We start from the raw sequence: 23,138 nt of genomic DNA, 5'->3' as shown, positions 1-23,138 counted from the left end.
AAGTCTACCAGAAGATATGGGCCGACATAGCCCATAGCCCCATGTCGGCGACGAACGAGATGCGTAAGGATAACCAATGCCGCAAGCACTGGACTGACCTTGTCGGATCTGCCAGAGTATTACATTTATTTACATTTACTTATATTTGAATTGTAAGTGTAATGAGTGATTAAAATCAGATGTGATATCTTGCACTTATACCGAGAATGTTTTATTCAAATCCTGCATGACAGTGTACGTCGTTAGGTAAATAATGATCATTTTTGTAATATTCATGATTAAATCCATCGGTTATGTGTTGTATCAGTCTCTGTGACAGTACCTAGCAATGATCTCATGCAATGATCTCATGCCATATCGTGCTGGTGTTACCTTTTACAGAAGAAGCTTTCGAAGAATAGGGCCGAGCAGCGACGCACGGGTGGGGGACCACCAGTCATCATCGAGCTCACCGACATCGAGGAGTGGGTGCTGGCACTAGTGGGGAGCCACCCTGGGTCAGCCACACAAGCAGCAGCAGAACCTGATGTGATGCCTCATTGCGTGATGTAAAGTCAATAGATGCCACACCCACTCATGTCCGACCAATAATATATGATAGATGATTGATAAAAGTGTTACATGAATAATGATGGCCTCATGAGAATCATTGCAATGCAGAATTTGGTCATGGTCATGAAATGTGATGGCTGTGATGATTTTGATAGCGGTGGTGCTTGTCGTGCACATGCTGGGTGTAGTGTCGGAATCACCTTGTGACCCTAGCACCCCCTTCTCCTCTAATAACCTCATTTACATTTTGTAGCTCAGCCAGCAGCTCGGCCCCATACAACACCACTGAGCCCAGGAGCTGGGGGTCCGGGGCTGGAGTTGCCAGACGATTGTCCATTTGATGCTGAGGAGCACCAATTATCACCCGTGGAGCTGCAGGGTGCCTTCTCCACGGATGACAGTGCGGACTTCGAGGAGCGTGCATTGCCAAGCTCCATAATGCATTCGACACCGATTACATCGAGTGCTTCTGCGGCCATGCCCTCCTCCACCGTGGAGGGAGCGTGCCCAAGCACCTTGCCCCAAGACAGCCGAGGTGTGTCCATGACGGTGCCGACCACGCGGAGGTTGGTTCGACGCAGCAGGTCTGCTCCACGAGCGGCAGATCTCTGCAGGGTCATGGTACACTTGTCCAGGAGGATTGTTGACATAGGTCAGCAGATCTTATAGACAATGGGGGGCATATCCCAACAGCTGGCCAACATGTCCTCGACCATGACCGAGTACGTGGCACGGATGGCAGAGGCCCTGGAGGTGATAGCCAGGAACACTGGTGGCAGAGGGCTCCCAGTAGTCCCAGAGCGTGGCACTGCACCCCAAGGTACCACACCCCCATTGCCAATGACACGAGAGCCTGGAGGAAGATCTTCTGGCTCAGAGGATGTTCCCACCTTGGGACCATCCTCTCCCGTATCCGGCCAACCAGCGGTTCTGCCGCCATCCCCCCCAGTGAAGCAATGCCTGAACAGCTCCTCGGCCAAGTGGCTTGGAGTCAGGAGGGGAAGGGGTAGAGGTGGGGAGAAGCGGGGAGGAAAGGCAAGTGAGGTGAATAGCCGCAGGAGTTGTATTGGTCACAGTATTTTTATGTTGTGGTTACTATTTTGTTGGGAGGTTTGGGGGAAGGGGGGGTGACCTTGTTTTATTGCATTTGTGTTCTTTGATTATGAAGTTATGTTTGAAATGTGAACACTTTTATGAATGATATAAATGTCTTCAATTTGTTGTGGGGTGAGGTGGGGTGTTTTTTTACAGTTATAATTATGATTTTATACAAATGTTCTCATTAAATGCTTTTTATTTCACATAACCCTGTTGCGCATTGTCTCAGATAAGACCGCTTCTCCCTGTAAGTGCGTGGGGTGTAAGTTCTTGTCCTCCTCCTCAGTGTGCCTACCCTTTGACTGGGCACATATTGCTCTTGAATATACCGTCTGCCATCTCTAGTCTGCAGCACGTGCGTAGTCATCAAGACAGGCTGAGAAATTACAGGCCCCATTACAATCACAATCAGTATTATACCGATTGGTTACAAACAATAAATTTACCTACTAAACACCTAAAATAAATTCAAATCGTCCACAGTATGATAAGATGTTTGTTCAAATGTTCAAATCACCTTACAAAACTGCACAGTACATCAAAACTCCCCAGAACTTGAAGCAGCATTTTATATGAACTGACCTCCGATTTACAACATGGCGTCCATACCGCTGGGTTTAGTTCAGGTGAGAGCAACTTTTTCTCAGTGGGTTTTTCAGCGAGCGATATTTTCGGTGATATCTGGCCGATGTGCCGAAAGTAACGCTCGGCGATATTATGGGTGTTAGTTTCACTCATTCTGATCTTTATGGCAAAAAAAAGTGGGCGGGCGGTATTATTAATTCTCGGCATTAACTACATGCCAAAAGTAATGCTGGCCGATAAGTGAGCGATACATGGGCGTTAGTTTCTATTTTGTTGCTAGTTGGGCGATTTCTGGGTGTTACGCCTCATCTCAGTGTTAAAATGGTCGTTAAGTGGGCGGTATCTTGCAAAAAAAGTGGAACGTCTAGGCCTAAGTCTTTCTGATGTCTATCATTATCTTCCTCACTGTTCACTATACTTCCAAGTTTTGTGTCATCTGCAAATTTGGAAATTGTGCCCTGTACACCCAAGTCTAAGTCATTAATATAGATCAAAAAAAGCAATGGCCCTACTACCGACCCCTGGGGAACACCACTTCCTCCAGTCTGAAAAACAACTGTTCACCACTACTCTGTGTCACTTAGCCACTTTCATATCCATGCTGTCAATGTCCCCGTTATTCCACGGGCTTCGATTTTGCTGGTATTGATAACATGTCCGGGTTCACTAAACACAAAACCCAGTCTGTTAATCACTTCCAGCTACTGGACTTAGCATGTACCCCACAGCATCGCTTCTTCCTCCAATATGTGAATAGAGCATCACGCCTGCAAACCTGGTATAAGTTTATATCCACTCAGGAAATCTATTTAAGAAAAGCCTGCAGACCGATGAGACACTGTTAAGGTGCCAGTGTGCTGCTGGTTTGCTCGGCATTTTGCCTGTAATGGACTCTGTATTTTGGTCTCCGTATTTAAGGAAGGATATACTTGCATTAGAGGCTGTTCAGTGAAGGTTCACTAGGTTGATTCTGGAGATGAGGGGGTTGTCTTATGAAGATAGGTTGAGTAGGTTGGGCCTATACACATTGCAGTTCAGAAGAATGAAAGGTGAACTTATCGAAACATAAGATTATGAGGGGGCTCGACAAGGTGGATGCAGAGGATATTTTCACTCATACGGGAAATTAAACTAGGGGACATAGTCTTAGAATAAGGGGTTGCCCAATTAAAACTGTTTGATGAGGAATTTTTTCTCAGGGTTGTAAATCTATGGAATTCTCTGCCCAAGAGAGCTGTGGAGGCTGAGTCTTTGAATATATTTAATGCGGAGATAGACAGATTTTTGAGCGGTAAGGGAGTAAAGGGTTATGGGGAGCGTGCAGGGAAGTGGAACTGAGTCAATGATCAGTTCCGTCATGATGTATTGAATGGCGGAGCAAGCCCGAGAGGCCAAATGGCTTACTCCTGCTCCTATTTCTTATGTTTCTTATGTTCTAACTGAACATTTCTCCCAGTGTAACCTTGTCTGTAATGAAATATGTGTCTTTTAATAAGCCTCAGGTCCTTGTTCATGACTGCTGCAGATTCCAGAGTTGATTCCGGAGATGAGGGGGTTCGACTTATGACGATCGGTTGAGCCTATACACATTGGAGTTCAGAAGAATGAGGTGATCTTAGTGTGGCCCTGAAGGACTGTGTCCAGGCTGAAGTTTTGTTCCCCCTGTATGATCCTCCCCCCAGATTGTCCTTTAGCATCACCTGGCTGGAGCTGAGAAACACTCAGGTGAGAAAGACAGCAATGTGTTGAAAGCAACACTAATTTATGTGTCGATATATCAAATATTTAACATCAGCGTTACAGGAGTTATAAATCCCAATTGTCAGAATGAACACGATTCAGTCCCGGATGTGATTAGCAGAATCCAACCACTGCAGTCACTTGTGAATTCGCTGGTGTCTCAGCAAGTGGGATGACCGACTGAATCGCTTCCCACAGTCGGAGCAGGGGAATGGCCTCTCCCCAGTGTGAACTCGCTGGTGTCTCAGCAGGTTGGATGAACGAGTGAATCCCTTCCCACAGTCAGAGCAGGGGAATGGCCTCTCCCCAGTGTGAACTTGCTGGTGTATCAGCAGGTTGGATGACTGAGTGAATCCCTTCCCACAGTCGGAGCAAGTGAACGGCCTCTCCCCAGTGTGAACTTGCTGGTGTGTCAGCAGGTTGGATGACTGAGTGAATCCCTTCCCACACTCAGAGCAGATGAACGGCCTCTCCCCAGTGTGAACTCGCTGGTGTGTCACCAGGTAGGATGATGTCGTGAATCCCTTCCCACACTCAGAGCAGACGAACGGCCTCTCTCCAGTGTGAGTGTGCTGGTGTGTCAGCAGGTTGGGTGATGTAGTGAATCCCTTCCCACATTCAGAGCAGGTGAAAGGCCTCTCCCCGGTGTGCACTCGCTGGTGTAGCAGCAGGCTGGATGACTGAGTGAATCCCTTCCCACACTCTGAGCAGGTGAACGGCCGATCCCCAGTGTGAATTCGCTGGTGTCTCAGCAGATGGGATGACCGATTGAATCCCGTCCCACAGTCGGAGCAGGTGAACGGCCTCTCCCCAGTGTGAACTCGCCAATGTATTTTCAGCTGGGACGGGTAGTTGAATCGTTTCCCACAGTCCCCACATTTACATGGTTTCTCCCCAGTGTGACTGCGCTTGTGTCTCTCCAGTTTGGATGATCGGCTGAAGCCTTGTCCACACACAGAGCACGTGTACCGTTTCTCCCCACTGTGAACGATGTCTTCTGCTTCCATGGTCAAAAGCTGATGATATTCCGGTCCCAATGTATCGAGTGACTGTCAGATCTTGATGTGATCTTAGGTTTGAGCTTCCAGTCTACAAATCCTCCCCTTTTAACACCCTGTAAAGTGAATTTCAAACAGGAAAAAGTGAATGAGAGAGAACCACAAAAACACAAAGGCAGGTTGTGAAATTGAGCTTAATGAATCTGGTCATTTGTGGGGCCAGCACGAGAAAAAAGTGACCACGAAAGCTGCCAGTTTGTCGTAAAAACACATCTGGGTCATGATTGTCCATCAGGGAAGGGAACCCACCTCCCGTGACAGTCCCACATGGGAAATTGTTGGTCCCACTGGGCCCAGAAGTACTGGGGTTGAAACCCAGCAGCTTCTCCCTCCTCCCCACTCCAGCTCAAACTGATGCAACAAACAGACCCACACAGGAGGTGAGGGAGTGACTTCCACATCCAGCGCCCTCCCTGATACAGAGCGGCTGGGAATTGCTGGGCCTGCTGTATAAATGCAAGTTGTTGTCTTACTGGTGTGGGGGTGGCACTCTCCCTGGGGTTTGCTGGTGCCGGGCCTGGCGGCTCTGACTCAGGGCCCGAGAGCCGCACTCGTTGTTGCCCGAGAGCCGCACTCGGTGTTGTCTGGGGCCTGAGAGCTGCACTTGGTGTTACCCGGGGCTTGAGAGCCGCACTCGGTGTTGTCTGGGGCCTGAGAGCCGCACTTGGTGTTACCTGGGGCTTGAGAGCCGCACTCGGTGTTGCTGAGGCTATGCTCGCTCCGCTCAGTCTCAGGAAAGCGCTCTCCGGAGACCAGCCCTTCCTGCACCAACACGCTGTCCCCCTGCTGATGGAGATAGGGCATATTTCCCCACATGGAGCACTCTGGGTAAGATCATCTGCCATTGTCAGGGAGTGGTACAGCACAGAAGATGGCCATTTGGCCCATCGTGTCAATGCTGGCTCTTTTGTGGAGCTGTTCAATAGCTCTTCCCCCTTTGCTTGGTATATTTTTCCCTTCAAGTTTTTATCCAATTCCGTTTTGAAAGTTACTATTCAATCTGCTTCCACCACCCTTTCAGACAGTGCATTCCAGATGATAACAACTCGCTGGCTAACAAACGATCCGACATCTCACCTCTGGTTCTTTTGCCAATCATCGGAACTCTGACTCCTCTGGTTACCTACAATAATGCCACTGGAAACAAAATTGTTCATGATTTTGTACATCTCTTATCAAATCTCCTTTTACCCTTTACTGCTCTCCTGAGAAAACCTTCTCCAGTTCTCCACAACACTGAAGTTGTTCATCCCTGGGACCATTCCTTCTGCAACCTCTCTAAAAGCTTGGCATTATTCCAAAGTTTGGAGCTCAGAATTGAACACAATACTCGAGCTGAGGCCTAACCAGTGCTTTATAAATGTTTATTTCTCTGATGGGGTTTAAAGGGCGAGGTCCATCCAGTCAGTTAGAAGTGTCAATCAGACTGTGAACCTAATGAAGCGCATTTGGAGTGGAGAGCCAGGGTCACGCTGTGTAATCAGGCACAAACAATCCTGCACAGCCCACACATCACTTCTTTCCCATTTGGCGCAAAAGAAATTATGATACATGCAACAATTCATTTGATTTGATTTCAAATAGTTTCGTATACAAATTGAATCATGTTTCGATGATTGTTTTTCAACTCAGATTCAAGGCCTCAATTTTTCTCTGTACAGTCACACGATTCCAACGCTGGGACTGTACATGGGGATTCTAAACCCTGGGACTGTATCTGGGGATTCTAAACCGTGGGACTGTACATGAGGATTCTAACCCTGGGACTGTACATGGGATTTCAACCCTGGGATGATACATGGGGATTGCAGCTTTGGGACTGTACATCCATTATTAAGGAAGCAGCAGCGGGACAGGTGGAAAAGCACAATTCAATCAAGCAGACTCAACATAGTTTTATGAAAGGAAAATCATGTTTGACAAATTTGCTGGAGATCTTTCAGGATGTAATGAGCAAGGTGGATAAGGGGAAACCAGTGGATGTTATCTAGTTGGATTTCCAGAAGGCGTTCAATAAGGTGCCACATAAGAGCTCATGGGGTTGGGGGTAATATATGAGCATGGATAGAGGATTGGCGAACTAACAGAAAATAGAGTCAGGATAAATGGGTCATTTTCCGGTGGCAAGTAGTGACTAGTGGGGTGCCGCAGGGATCAGTGCTGAGTCCTCAACTACTTACAATCTATATTATGACTTGGATGAAGGGACCGAGTGTAATGTAGCCACGTTTGCTGATGATACAAAGATGGGTGGGAAAGAAAATTGTGAGGAGGACACAAAAAATCTGCAAAGGGTTATAGACAGGCTAAGTGAGTGGACAAAAATTTGGCAGATGGAGTATAATGTGGGAAAATGTGAGGTTATCCACTTTGGCACAAAAAAATAGAAAAGCAAATTATAATTAAATTGGAGAAAAATTGCAACCTGTTGCAGGAGACCTGGGGGTCCTCGTGCATGAAACACAAAAAGTTAGTATGCAGGTTCAGCAAGTAATCAGGAAGGCAAGTGGAGTGATGTCCTTTATTGCAAGGGAGATAGAGTAAAAAGCAGAGAAGTCCTGCTACAACTGTATAGGGTATTGGTGAGGCCACAGCTGGAGTACTGCATGCAGTTTTGATCTCCATATTTAAGGAAGGATATACTTGCACTGGAGGCTGTTCAGAGAAGGTTCACTGGGTTGTTTCCGGAGATGAGGGTGTTAACTTATGAAAATAGGTTGAGTAGGTTGGGCCTCTACTCATTGGAGTTCAGAAGAAATGATCTTATTGAAACATAAGATAATGAGGAGACTCGACAAGGTGGATGCAGAGAGGAAACATAGAAACATAGAAAATAGGTACAGGAGTAGGCCATTCGGCCCTTCTAGCCTGCACCGCCATTCAATGAGTTCATGGCTGAACATTCAACTTCAGTACCCCATTCCTGCTTTCTCGCCATACCCCTTGATCCCCCTAGTAGTAAGGACCTCATCTAACTCCTTTTTGAATATATTTAGTGAATTGGCCTCAACAACTTTCTGTGGTAGAGAATTCCACAGGTTCACCACTCTCTGGGTGAAGAAGTTCCTCCGCATCTCGGTCCTAAATGGCTTACCCCTTATCCTTAGACTGTGACCTCTGGTTCTGGACTTCCCCAACATTGGGAACATTCTTCCTGCATCTAACCTGTCTAACCCCATCAGAATTTTAAATGTTTCTATGAGGTCCCCTCTCATTCTTCTGAACTCCAGTGAATACAAGCCCAGTTGATCCAGTCTTTCTTGATAGGTCAGTCCCGCCATCCCGGGAATCAGTCTGGTGAACCTTCGCTGCACTCCCTCAATAGCAAGAATGTCCTTCCTCAGGTTAGGAGACAAAAACTGTATACAATACTCCAGGTGTGGCCTCACCAATGCCCTGTACAACTGTAACAACACCTCCCTGCCCCTGTACTCAAATCCCCTCGCTATGAAGGCCAACATGCCATTTGCTTTCTTAACCGCCTGCTGCACCTGCATGCCAACCTTCAATGACTGATGTACCATGACACCCAGGTCTCTTTGCACCTCCCCTTTTCCTAATCTGTCACCATTCAAATAATAGTCTGTCTCTCTGTTTTTACCACCAAAGTGGATAACCTCACATTTATCCACATTATACTTCATCTGCCATGCATTTGCCCACTCACCTAACCTATCCAAGTCGCTCTGCAGCCTCACAGCATCCTCCTCGCAGCTCACACTGCCACCCAACTTAGTGTCATCCGCAAATTTGGAGATACTACATTTAATCCCCTCATCTAAATCATTAATGTACAGTGTAAACAGCTGGGGCCCCAGCACAGAACCTTGCGGTACCCCACTAGTCACTGCCTGCCATTCTGAAAAGTACCCATTTACTCCTACTCTTTGCTTCCTGTCTGACAACCAGTTCTCAATCCATGTCAGTACACTACCCCCAATCCCATGTGCTCTAACTTTGCACATCAATCTCTTGTGTGGGACCTTGTTGAACGCCTTCTGAAAGTCCAAATATACCACATCAACTGGTTCTCCCTTATCCACTCTACTGGAAACATCCTCAAAAAATTCCAGAAGATTTGTCAAGCATGATTTCCCTTTCACAAATCCATGCTGACTTGGACCTATCATGTCACCTCTTTCCAAATGCACTGCTATGACATCCTTAATAATTGATTCCATCATTTTACCCACTACCGATGTCAGGCTGACCGGTCTATAATTCCGTGTTTTCTCTCGCCCTCCTTTTTTAAAAAGTGGGGTTACATTGGCTACCCTCCACTCCATGGGAACTGATCCAGAGTCATAGGAGAAACTAAAACTAGGGGACATAGTCTCAGAATAAGGGGCTGCCCATTTAAAACTGAAATGAGGAGAAATTTCTTCTCTGACGGTTGCAAATCTATGAAATTCTCTGCCCCAGAGAGCTGAGGAGGCTGGGTCATTGAATATATTTAAGGTGGAGATAGACAGATTTTTGAACAATAAGGGAGTAAAGGTTATGGGGAGGGGACAGAGAAGTGGAACTGAGTGCATGATCAGATCAGCCATGATTTTATTGAATGGCAGAGCCGGCTCCAGGGCCCAAATGACCTACTTCTGCTCCTCTTTTTTATGTTATGTTCTTATGAGATAATCACCCTGGGACTGTTCACGGGTATTCCAACCCTGAGACTGTACATAGGGATTCTAACCCTGGGAGTGTACCGCTCTGGGGCTTTCCTGTTACAATTGTCTGGCATGTAAACTGTAAGCTTAGCACTGAGCAGCGCCTTTAGGAGAGAGGGTAAGAAATCCGAGGTGTCCAGAGTGAGAATAAAATAACTAAGTTGTTGCTTTCACCACGAGGAACGGTTGGAAAGACACTAACGCATTTCACATTGCTCCTGCACCAAGATGGCCGCGCATGCGTTTGGTTGCTCAATGAAGCAAGATGGCGAATCACCGAACTTGCCTTCCTATACAAAGATGGCCGCCATTACCCTGGGCCTGTGACCGGGAGAAAGCCTCGAAGCTGCAATCGCCGATATTCAGGTTGTTATTCCGGGCTTCCGACGGGCACCAATTGTTTATGAAGCCTTCCCGACTACCCGATGGTCCATTACTCCCCTCTGCCACGCTGAAAATGGCCGCTTGTACAGAACAGATTCTCACTGAGTCCGTTCCGCCATTATACGCACCGCGCATGCCCTACACAAAGCCAGGTCCCACGCTTGCGTACTGGGATCCTGTAGTGTGAGTTCAGCACATTCTCCGTCGCCGGGAATGCTGGGTAAATACGCTGCCATCGGAAGATCCTGTTAGTGAATGGAATCGGATTTACTGTGATTGCATTGGGCACTGAATCATGTTCATTCTGGCAGTTAGACTGTTTCGGCTGCTCTTAATAACCCCTATAACCGTGGTGGAGATTGATTATAAATATTAAATAAATCAGCTTGTTTCAAACACCGTGTGTTGAATATTTGATTTCGCCATAATAAGAGACGACTAATTAATGTTCTCTTTCCTTCCATTTTGGGCCTTTTCTTCCTCGAGATTATTTCACTTCTCACGCAGTTCATCTTTTACCACATCAAATCCCAAGCTTCTTTCGTTTGAGTATACGGTTTGTGGGTGTCATAGACTGAACCGGAGTGTCTCACTTTACACTCATTTGACATTCCTTTCAACCAACCCTCAAAAGAACTATCTTACTGAAGACTGGAAATCTGCTATTTTCTGTATTGTTTAACCATTTTTGAATGCAGTTAGTAGAACTCCAAACAGACTACATGTGATCGCCTTTGAAATGTTCTGATCTTTGTAGTTGTATTTGCTAATTTTGATGGGTTAGTTAATTACAATTACTTGTTACTAACATACCTTGCAGTATTACTTGCATCCAAATAATTGTTTAACTACTTCCTTATCATGTCTTTAGCTCCCCCTCTGATCTCCGTTTCCACTTGTGGGGAAATCTAGAACTAGGTGGCACCATCTGAGAATAAGGGGTCGCCCATTTAAAACGGAATTGAGGAGGAATTTCTTCTCTGAGATTCGTGATCTTTGAAATTCTCTACCCCAGAGAGCAGCGGAGGGTGAGTAATTGAATATATTTAAGTTGGAGATGGATTGATTTTTGAAGGATAGGGGAGTCAAGGGTAATGGGGAGAGAGCAGGGAAGTGGAATTGAGGCCAAGATCAGATCAGCCATGATCTTATTGAATGCTACTATTTCTTCTGCTCCTATTTCTTATGTTCTTAGCCTTGGTTAGGGGCTGGGTATAATAGGTTTAGAGGTTAGTGGTTGTGGCTTGTGGTTACTTGTTACGATTGGGATTTGTGGTTAGGGCAGTCAATAGGATATTCGGTTTAGGATATAGAGATTAACTTAGAAAGCACTATTGGCAATATAAGTGTCATTGGATGTGCCAATTTCCATTTCATGTTTTTAACCGCACACAGACGAGTCACAAAACAGCCTCACAATGTGTTCATTCAAGGAACCTTCTTTCCTGCGCAAGCCTCATTTCCTCCCCTCTTTCACATAGAAACATAGAAAATAGGTGCAGGATCAGGCCGTTCAGCCCTTCGAGCCTGCAACACCATTCAATATGATCATGGCTGATCATGCAACTTCAGTACCCCACTCCTGCCTTCTCTCCATTCCCCCTGATTCCTTTAGCCATAAGGGCCACATCTAACTCCCTTTTGAATATATCCAACGAACTAGACTCAACAACTTTCTGTGGTGGAGAATTCCACAGGTTCACAATTCTCTGGGTGAAAAAGTTTCTCATCTCGGTCCTATATGGCTTCCCCCTTATCCTTTAGACTGTGACCTCTGATAGAAAGCCTCAGACCTGAGACTGCCACATGTTCAGTCCTGCAGACGGCGATGCGCCATTTTGCCCGCTGTTCCAGCCCGTCACTGTTCCATTCCCGGGCCCTCCGTGTGTGATAAAGTCTGGGACTGAACCGCCCGCTCTCAATCTGTGAGCTCAACACAGCCCCGTTATCCCAGTGACAGAGCGTGGCCCCGGCAACCCTCCTGTTCCTCACCAACCCTCCTGTTCCTCACCGTCACTCACACAACGGCCCCGCCCCGGTAACCCGGACAACCCTTCTGTTCCCCACCGTCACTCACACACCGGCCCCGCCCGGTAACCCGGGCAACCCTCCTGTTCCTCACCGTCACTCACACAACGGCCCCGCCCCGGTAACCCGGGCAACCCTTCTGTTCCTTACCGTCACTCGCACACTGGCCCGCGCCATCCGCCCGGCCGGCGCAAGAGGCAAACCCCGCCCATTGGGAATCCCCGGATTCATTGCAGGAGCGACATTGCGCCTGCGTGGGGAGCAAGAATACTTCACTGCACCGCCGCCAGTGGTGGGAGGACTACATCGCAACATAGCAACAGGAGGTGGCCCTTCAACCCCTCCAACATGTTCCACCATTGAACTGGGTCACGGCTGATCTGTACCTTGACTCCATGGGCCTTCCTTGGTTCCAGAATCTTAATGCCCAACAAACATCTAATAATCTCAGTTTTGACATTTTCAAATGAACCCCAAACTCAACAGCTTTTTGGGTGGAGAAAGTTCCAGATTTCCACTAATACAAAAGCAAAATACTGCAGAGGAAGGAAATCTGAAATAAAACAGAAAATGAGATGGTGTATATCTGCTGGGCTCTGCCTCAGACTGGAGTCACCTCTTCGATCAAACCCCTTCCAATCTTACAACATAGGAGGCCATTTAGCCCATCCAATCTGTACTGGTTGGTGAAAAGCTGTCCCAACTAAGCCCACACCCCAGCGTTGTCCCCAAAACCCTGAAAATGGGTCCTCTTAAAATACAGGTCCAATTGCTTTTTGAATGTTCCTATGGAGTTTGCTTCCACCAGTCTCTCAGGTGGTACATTCCAGATCTGAAACCTCTGCATAAAACACATTCTCCTAATTCCACTCTAGTTCCTTAGCTGATTATTTTAAAACTGTGATCTTTGTTTACAGCCCAACTGGTCAGAGGAAATATTTCTTTCGACTTGCTCTATAAAAAATCTCTCGCAATTTTGAATAACTCTGTTGGATCTCCTCTTAACCGTTTCTGCTCTAAAGGCAACAATCCCAACTTATAGAAACATAGAAAAGAGGTGCAGGAGTAGGCCATTTGGCTCTTCGAGCCTACACCACCATTCAATATGATCATGGCTGAGCATGTTTGCAACTTCAGTCCTCCATTCCTCCTTTCTCTCCATACCCCTTGATCCCTTTAGCCGTAAGGGCCACCACTAATTCCTTTTGAATATATCTCACGAACGGGCCTCAACAACTTTCTGTGGTAGACAATTCCACAGGTTCAGAATTCTCTGAGTGAAGAAGTTTCTCCTCATCTCGGTCCTAAATGGCTTACCCCCTTATCCTTAGACTGTGACCCCTGAGTCTGGACTTTCCCAACATCGAGAACATTCTTTCTGTATCTAACCTGTCCAATCCCGTCAGAATTGTATATATTTTTATGAGATCCCCTCTCATTCTTCTAAATTCCAGTGAATATAAGCCTAGTCGATCCAATCTTTCTTGATAGGTCAGTCCCGCCATCCCAGGAAACAGTCTGGTGAACCTTCGCTGCACTCTCTCAATAGCAAGAATGTCCTTCAAGTTAGGAGACCAAAACTGTACACAATACTCCAGGTGTGGCCTCACCAAGGCCCAGTATAACTGCAGTAAAACCTCCCTGCTCCTATACTCAAATCCTCTCGCTATGAAGGCCAACATGCCATTTGCCTTCTTCACCACCTGCTGTAACTGCATGGCAACTTTCAATTACTGATGTACCGTGACACCCAGGTCTCGTTGCACCTCCCCTTTTCCTAATCTGTCAGGTAATATTCTGCCTTCCTGTTTTTGCCACCAAAGTGGATAACATCACATGTATCCACGTTATACTGCATCTGCCATGCATTTGCCCACTCACCTAACCTATCCAAGTCACCCTGCAGCCTTTTAGCTTCCTCCTCACACTGCCACCCAGTTTAGTGTCATCTGCAAATGTAGGGATATTACATTCAATTCCTTTGTCTAAATCATGAATGTATATTGTAAATAGCTGGGGTCCCAGCATAGAAACATAGAAAATAGGTGCAGGAGTAGGCCCTTCGGCCCTTCAAGCCTGCACCACCATTCAACAAGATCATGGCTGATCAGCCACCCCAGCACCTCCCCCCCCATGCCCCCTCCACAACCACCGACTCCCCCAGCCGCATGGAACCTTCCAGCACCCCACCAGTCACTGCCTGCCGTTCTGAAAGGAACCCATTTGTTCCTACTCTTTGCTTCCTGTCTGCCAACCAGTTCTCTATCCATGTCAATACATTACCTCCAAGACCATGTGCTTTAATTTTGCACATCTCTTGTGTGGGGCCTTGTCAAAAGCCTTTTGAAATTCGAAATACACCACATCCACTGGTTCTCCCTTAGCCACTCTATTAGTTACATCCTCAAAAAATTCTGGAAGATTGGTCAAGCATGACTAATCTCTCCACATAATTGAAGTCTCAGGTATCATCCTGGTAAACCTCCTCTGTACCCTCTCCAACACCTTGGCATTCTTCCTAATGTGTGTTGCTCAGAATTGTACACAATACTCCAGCCTCACCACTGATTTGTAATGGGTTAGCACTGAACTCCTTGTTTTTATGTTTAGTGCTCCATTTACAAAGTGAAAGATGCCATACACTCTCTTAAATGTCTTATCAGCTTACCCTTCCATCTTCAAACATTTGTGGATATTTACCACCAGGTCTCTCTGCTCTTACATCCCCTCAAAATAGTACCGTTTGCATTATACTGCTTCTCCATGTTGAACTTCCCAAAGTGTATCATTTCACACTGAGCTATAATAAATTGCATCTGCCATGTTTCAGTCCAGTTCACCAGTCTGTCTGTGCCTTTCTAAAGTCTGCTGCGATCCTGCTCACCATTTACTACAATCAACTTTCTTGCCCTCAGCAAACCTCGAAGGTCCACTCCCGATCGCGAAGACCAGGTCATTTAAAATCTAAGCAGAAAAGCAAAGGCATCAATTGCGACACCTGGTTGACCCAATGTAAACTTCTCCGCAGTTGGAGAAACATCGGTCCACCACTGCTCTCTGCCCCCTGTCCCTCAGCTAATTACATATCCAATTTACCACTGTCCCTTTAACACCATGTGCTTCAATTTTACAAACCAGTCCATTATGTGATACTTTATCAAATGGCTTTTCAAAGTCCATGTATACAACCTCTACTGCACTTACCTCAACACTGTGATACTTAATTTACTCTAAAAACACACACGATTCAATGTGACTGTGTGTTCAGAGACAGAAACTGATCTTATTTCATGTCCCACTGCACGACCTCCTGCTGGATAATTGTGCTCGGTGGTCACACTCTCCCAATCTCATTCCCATCATTTCCTGCCTTACCTTGTAATCTTTGTGTACTGTCTACAGGACCAGTGTGTATCTGAGTCAATGGGGCTCTCTCTGACCTTTCTCTCCAGTCCATCTCCAGTGTGTATCTGTATCAATGGGACTCTCTCTGACCTTTCTCCCCAGTCCATCCCCAGGACCAATGTGTATCTGAGTCAATGGGACTCTCTCTGACCTTTCTCAGTGGTCCATCCCCAGGACCAGTGTGTATCTGAGTCAATGGGACTCTCTCTGACCTTTCTCCCCAGTCCATCCCCAGGACCAGGGTATATCTGGGTCAGTAGGACTCTCTCTGACCTTTCTCCCTAGTCCATCCCCAGGACCAGGGTGTATCTGAGTCAATGGGACTCTCTCTTACCTTTCGCCCCTGTCGATCTATGAAAGCTCTTTGAATCAGAAGGGTTATCTCTGGTTGGTGCTCTCACAACTTTCTCAATCACTCCATCAGTCACCGGAAGATCTAATAATGGCAGGGCAGAAAATGAGACAAATATTGACGGTGTGCAGTGGAATGTAATGTATACTTTTCTGACGCTTATTAAAACTGAAAGTTCAGGGTTGAGTATTCTTGTTGGAGTTTGTCATTTCCCCGGCAAGCCAACGGGAGCATCACTCAAATTGCCAGAGTTCTTAACAAAACTGCGGAATTTACTGTCTATTGCTTAGACAAACCGGCACTGTGTGATCTCACTGAGTCCATCCTCCCCGGGTTACACACTGTCTGATCTCACTGGGTCCCCGGGTTACACACTGTCTGATCTCACTGGACCCATCCTTCCCGGGTTACACACTGTCTGATCTCACTGGGCCCATCCTCCCCAGGTTACACACTGTCTGATCTCACTGGGCCCCCGGGTTACACACTGTCTGATCTCACTGGGCCCCGGGCTTATACACTGTCGTGATCTCACTGGGCCACCGGGTTACACACTGTCTGATCTCACCGGGTCCCCGGGTTACACACTGTCTGATCTCACTGGGCCCATCCTCCCCGGGTTATACACTGACTGATCTCACTGGGCCCCCGGGTTACACACTGTCTGATCTCACTGGGCCCATCCTCCCCGGGTTACACACTGTCTGAACTTACTGGGCCCATCCTACCCTGGTTACACCAGTCTGATCTCACTGGGCTTCCGGGTGACATAGAAACAAAACATAGAAAATAGGTGCAGGAGTAGGCCATTCGGCCCTTCTAGCCTGCACCGCCATTCAATGAGTTCATGGCTGAACATGCAACTTCAGTACCCCATTCCTGCTTTGTCACCATACCCCTTGATCCCCCTAGTAGTAAGGACTTCATCTAACTTCTTTTTGAATATATTTAGTGAATTGGCCTCAACAATGTTCTGTGGTGGAGAATTCCACAGGTTCACCACTCTCTGGGTGAAGTTTCTCCTCATCTCAGTCCTAAATGGCTTACCTCTTATCCTTAGACTGTGTCCCCTGGTTCTGGACTTCCCCAACATTGGGAACATTCTTCCTGCATCTAACCTGTCTAAACCCATCAGAATTTTAAACGTTTCAATGAGGTCCCCTCTCATTCTTCTGAACTCCAGTGAATACAAGCCCAGTTGATCCAGTCTTTCTTGATAGGTCAGTCCCGCCATCCCGGGAATCAGTCTGGTGAACCTTCGCTGCACTCTCTCAATAGCAAGAATGTCCTTCCTCAAGTTAGGAGACCAAAACTGTACACAATACTCCAGGTGTGGCCTCACCAAGGCCCTGTACAACTGTAGCAACACCTCCCTGCCCCTGTACTCAAATCCCCTTGCTTTGAAGGCCAACATGCCATTTGCTTTCTTAACCGCCTGCTGTACCTGCATGCCAACCTTCAATGACTGATGTACCATGACACCCAGGTCTCGTTGCACCTCCCCTTTTCCTAATCTGTCACCATTCAGACAATAGTTTGTCTCTGTTTTTACCACCAAAGTGGATAACCTCACATTTATCCACATTATACTTCATCTGCCATGCATTTGCCCACTCACCTAACCTATCCAAGTCACTCTGCAGCCTCATAGCATCCTCCTCGCAGCTCACACTGCCACCCAACTTAGTGTCATCCGCAAATTTGGAGATACTACATTTAATCCCCTCGTCTAAATCATTAATGTACAGTGTAAACCGCTGGGGACCCAGCACCGAACCTTGCGGTACCCCACTAGTCACTGCCTACCATTTTGAAAAGTACCCATTTACTCCTACTCTTTGCTTCCTGTCTGACAACCAGTTCTCAATCCATGTCAGCACACTACCCCCAATCCCATGTGCTTTAACTTTGCACATTAATCTCTTGTGTGGGACCTTGTCGAAAGCCTTCTGAAAGTCCAAATATACCACATCAACTGGTTCTCCCTTGTCCACTCTACTGGAAACATCCTCAAAAAATTCCAGAAGATTTGTCAAGCATGATTTCCCTTTCACAAATCCATGCTGACTTGGACCTATCATGTCACCTCTTTCCAAATGCGCTGCCATGACATCCTTAATAATTGATTATATAATTTTACCCACGACTGAGGTCAGGCTGACCGGTCGATAATTCCGTTTTCTCTCTCCCTCCTTTTTTAAAAAGTGGGGTTACATTGGCTACCCTCCACGCCATAGGAACTGATCCAGAGTCAATGGAATGTTGGAAAATGACTGTCAATGCATCCGCTATTTCCAAGGCCACCTCCGTAAGTACTCTGGGATGCAGTCCATCAGGCCCTGGGGATTTATCGGCCTTCAATCCCATCAATTTCCCCAACACAATTTCCCGACTAATAAAGATTTCCCTCAGTTCCTCCTCCTTACTAGACCCTCTGACCCCTTTTATATCTGGAAGGTTGTTTGTGTCCTCCTTAGTGAATACCGAACCAAAGTACTTGTTCAATTGGTCTGCCATTTCTTTGTTTCCCGTTATGACTTCCCCTGATTCTGACTGCAGGGGACCTATGTTTGTCTTTACTAACCTTTATCTCTTTTCATATCTATAGAAACTTTTGCAATCCGTCTTAATGTTCCCTGCAAGCTTCTTCTCGTACTCCATTTTCCCTACCCTAATCAAACCCTTTGTCCTCCTCTGCTGAGTTCTAAATTTCTCCCAGTCCCCGGGTTCACTGCTATTTCTGGCCAATTTGTATGCCACTTCCTTGGTTTTAATACTATCCCTGATTTCCCTTCATAGCCACAGTTGAGCCACCTTCCCTTTTTTATTTTTACGCCAGACAGGAATGTACAATTGTTGTAGTTCATCCATGCGGTCTCTAAATGTCTGCCATTGCCCATCCACAGTCAACCCCTTAAGTATCATTCGCCAATCTGTCCTAGCCAATTCACGCCTCATACCTTCAAAGTTAGCCGCCTTTAAGTTCTGGACCATGGTCTCTGAATTAACTGTTTCATTCTCCATCCTAATGCAGAATTCCACCATATTATGGTCACTCTTCCCCAAGGGGCCTCGCACAACGAGATTGCTAATTAATCCTCTCTCATTACACAACACCCAGTCTAAGATGGCCTCCCCCCTAGTTAGTTCCTCGACATATTGGTCTAGAAAACCATCCCTTATGCACTCCAGGAAATCCTCCTCCACCGTATTGCTTCCAGTTTGGTTAGCCCAATCTATGTGCATAGTAAAGTCACCCATTATAACTGCTGCACCTTTATTGCATGCACCCCTAATTTCCTGTTTGATGCCCTCCCTAACATCACGACTACTGTTTGGAGGTCTGTACACAACTCCCACTAACGGTTTTTGCCCTTTGGTGTTCTGCAGCTCGACCCATATAGATTCCACATCATCCAAGCTAATGTCCTTCCTAACTATTGCATTAATCTCCTCTTTAACCAGCAATGCTACCCCACCTCCTTTTCCTTTTATTCTATCCTTCCTGAATGTTGAATACCCCTGGATGTTGAGTTCCCAGCCCTGATCATCCTGGAGCCACGTCTCTGTAATCCCAATCACATCATATTTATTAACATCTATTTGCACAGTTAATTCATCCACCTTATTACGGATACTCCTTGCATTAAGACACAAAGCCTTCAGGCTTGTTTTTTTAACACCCTTTGTCCTTTTAGAATTTTGCTGTACAGTGGCCCTTTTTGTTCTTTGCCTTGGGTTTCTCTGCCCTCCACTTTTCCTCATCTCCTTTCTGTCTTTTGCTTTTGTCTCCTTTTTGTTTTGCTGTCTCCCTGCATTGGTTCCCATTCCCCTGCCATATTAGTTTAACTCCTCCCCAACAGCACTAGCAAACACTCCCCCTCGGACATTGGTTCCGGTCCTGCCCAGGTGCAGACCGTCCGGTTTGTACTGGTCCCACCTCCCCCGAACCGGTTCCAATGCCCCAGGAATTTGAATCCCTCCCTGCTGCACCACTGCTCAAGCCACGTATTCATCTGCGCTATCCTGCGATTCCTACTCTGACTAGCACGTGGCACACACTGTCTGATCTCACTGGGCCCCCGAGTTACACACTGTCTGATCTCACTGGGCCCCGGGGTTACACACTGTCTGATCTCACTGGCCCCCGGGTTACACACTGTCTGATCTCACTGGGCCCACCTCCGGGTTACACTGTCTGATCTCACTGGGCCCCCAGGTTACACACTGTCTGATCTCACTGGGCCCCCGGGTTACACACTGTCTGATCTCACTGGGCCCCCGGGTTACTCACTGTCTGATCTCACTGGGCCCCCGGGTTACACACTGTCTGATCTCACTGGGCCCCCGGGTTACACACTGTCTGATCTCACTGGGCCCCCGGGTTACACACTGTCTGATCTCAGTGGGCCCCCGGGTTACACACTGTCTGATCTCACTGGGCCCCCGGGTTACACACTGCCTGATCTCACTGGGCCCCCGGGTTACACACTGTCTGATCTCACTGGGCCCCCGGGTTACACACTGCCTGATCTCACTGGGCCCACCCCCGGGTTACACACTGTCTGATCTCACTGGGCCCCCGGGTTACACACTGTCTGATCTCACTGGGCCCACCCCCGGGTTACACACTGTCTGATCTCACTGGGCCCCCGGGTTACACACTGACTGATCTCACTGGGCCCCCGGGTTACACACTGTCTGATCTCACTGGGCCCCCGGGTTACACACTGTCTGATCTCACTGGGCCCTCGGGTTACACACTGATCTCACTGGGCCCCCGGGTTACACACTGTCTGATCTCACTGGGCCCCCGGGTTACACACTGTCCGATCTCACTGGGCCCACCCCCGGGTTACACACTGTCTGATCTCACTGGGCCCCCGGGTTACACACTGTCTGATCTCACTGGGCCCACCCCCGGGTTACACACTGTCTGATCTCACTGGGCCCCCGGGTTACACACTGTCTGATCTCACTGGGCCCCGGGTTACACACTGTCTGATCTCACTGGGCCCCCGGGTTACACACTGTCTGATCTCACTGGCCCCCGGGTTACACACTGTCTGATCTCACTGGGCCCCCGGGTTACACACTGTCTGATCTCACTGGGCCCACCCCCGGGTTACACACTGTCTGATCTCACTGGCCCCCGGGTTACACACTGTCTGATCTCACTGGGCCCACCCCCGGGTTACACACTGTCTGATCTCACTGGGCCCACGGGTTACACACTGTCTGATCTCACTGGGCCCCCGGGTTACACACTGTCCGGGTCAGCACATTCCCGGGACCTGACGATGACAGTAATCTAACCTCGGTTTCTGTGCTCACTTACAAACACTTTAATTTAAACTTTAAAGTCCCGCCCTGTGTGACAGCAAACATCAGATCTGACACTTCCGCATTTTCCCTCATGTAGATGGCAATGCGCCATTTTCTGTGCACAGTTCCAAAGCGGCACTGTTACACTTTAAAGTCCCTCCCGGTGTTTGTTCAGCTCTCGGGCTGAGCCGCCCGCTCTCAGTCCGTGAGCCCAGTTCCCCCAGTGACAGAGCGCCGCCCCGGTCACCCTGGCTGCACACAGGAGATTGACAGCCCCTTGCACCAATCCCAGTTCCGCTCCACCACAGAGCCCCGCCCAGAGGACTGCAGAAGGAACCACGCGGGGTCACGTGGCTCCTGATTTGAACCCGGGGCAGTTGAACTGTCACTCCGCGAGCCCGGCAGCGCGCGGGACATGGCCCCGCCCGCCCTGTGTGACGTCAGCCCCCGCCCACACAGCCCCTGAGCTCAGCAGCGGGAATGCTGCAATCTGAGAGAATAAAGACAGAAGGTGCTGGAAATACTCAGCCGCTCAGGCAGCTTGTGTGGGGGGACAGAGAGAGAATTAACCTGAGGGAAGCTCATTGTTATTGCCCTGACATTCAGGGGCACGCTGCTTTACCTGCTGTTGGGGGAAGTGCAGCTGAAAGATTTATTGACAATATACAGGACTGTTTCCTGACTCAACATGTTAATGAAGTAACTGGGGAAAGTGATATATTGGATCTGGTGTTTAGTAGTGAGCCTGACCTGGTGTGGGGGAACATCTGGGCAACACTGATCACATTATACGCTCCCAATTGGCCGGGAGAACCAAAGGGACTGAGAACCTGCGACTCGCGCCACATTTCAGACGGGCAAACTTCTCCAAAATGGCAGAGGACTTGCAACAGGTAAATTGGCCAACCCTCCTCGGTGCTGATGCGACCGATGTTGAATATAAATGGAAAGTTTTTAAGAATACGATTAAAAATGTTGAAAACCAACATGTAGACAAAATCAAAAGATAGACATGTGGTGAGAAAAAGCCAAGGTGGCCGACTGGCTCTGTACAAAGACAAATCAGATATAAACAGAAATGTCTCTATAAATTAAATCATTTAACACTCAAATAAATAGGGTGAATACAAGGAACAACGAAAGAAAACGAAGGCTGCTATTCGATGGAAAAAAGGATTGTGGACAACGGTGGCAGTCATGGGAAGAGCTTTTTGAATTATGTGAAGAGTCAGAGAACTATCAAAGACTGTTTTGGGCCACTGAAGGGTGTTCAAGGACAGGTTGCAAAGGACTCACTGAGTATGGCGGAAATATTAAATGAGTACTTTGCATCAGTCTTCACCCTTGAATATTGGAATTTAATACAAGTTTCATCAGTAACATTAACTTATATAACCAGATTGTGTTAGAAAAAATTAAGAACTTGAAAATAGATCGAGCAGCAGGGCCGTATAATATCCACCCGAGGGTCCTCCGGGAGATGGGACATGTGCTGTGCGAGCCCCTGGCCTGTATTTTAAATAGCTCACTGCAATCTGGAATAGAAACATCGAAAATAGGTGCAGGAGTAGGCCATTCGCCCCTTCGAGCCTGCACCACCATTCAATGAGTTCATGGCTGAACATGCAACTTCAGTACCCCATTCCTGCTTTCTTGCCATACCCCTTGATCCCCCGAGTAGTAAGGACTACATCTAACTCCTTTTTGAATATATTTAGTGAATTGGCCTCAACAACTTTCTGTGGTAGAGAATTCCACAGGTTCACCATTCTCTGGGTGAAGAAGTTTCTCCTCATCTCGGTCCTAAATGGCTTACTCCTTATCCGTAGACTGTGAACCCTGGTTCTGGACTTCCCCAACATTAATAAGAACATAAGAATTAGGAACAGGTGTTGGCCATCTACCCCCTCGAGCCTGCTCCGCCACTCAACAAGATCACGGCTG

The 23,138-nt window shown here is 47.5% G+C and overlaps 1 protein-coding gene across 2 annotated transcripts in view; it reads right to left on the bottom strand.

Moving 5' to 3' along the window:
- LOC139248263 (zinc finger protein 551-like) overlaps positions 1–21,410 on the bottom strand; it is a 359,795-nt gene extending 338,385 nt beyond the window's left edge. Inside the window, exons 1-3 of one of the 2 annotated variants that reach the window (XM_070872039.1) lie at positions 21,208–21,410; positions 15,852–15,953; positions 1,784–5,089 (exon numbers count right to left, since the gene is read on the bottom strand). In XM_070872039.1, the coding sequence (XP_070728140.1) occupies positions 4,113–4,982 (870 nt within the window). In that variant the 5' untranslated portion in view covers positions 4,983–5,089; positions 15,852–15,953; positions 21,208–21,410 and the 3' untranslated portion in view covers positions 1,784–4,112. Of the gene's footprint in view, positions 1–1,783; positions 5,090–15,851; positions 15,954–21,207 lie in introns of those variants that run through there. The other variant, XR_011591022.1, reaches the window with a different exon arrangement.
- Between the last annotated feature and the right edge of the window lie 1,728 nt (positions 21,411–23,138).

This window comes from Pristiophorus japonicus, unplaced genomic scaffold, assembly GCF_044704955.1.
Source record: "Pristiophorus japonicus isolate sPriJap1 unplaced genomic scaffold, sPriJap1.hap1 HAP1_SCAFFOLD_29, whole genome shotgun sequence".
Lineage (NCBI taxonomy): Eukaryota > Metazoa > Chordata > Chondrichthyes > Pristiophoridae > Pristiophorus > Pristiophorus japonicus.
The sequence above is the reverse complement of the archived record's forward strand: the minus strand, read 5'-3'. Positions and strand labels throughout refer to the sequence as shown.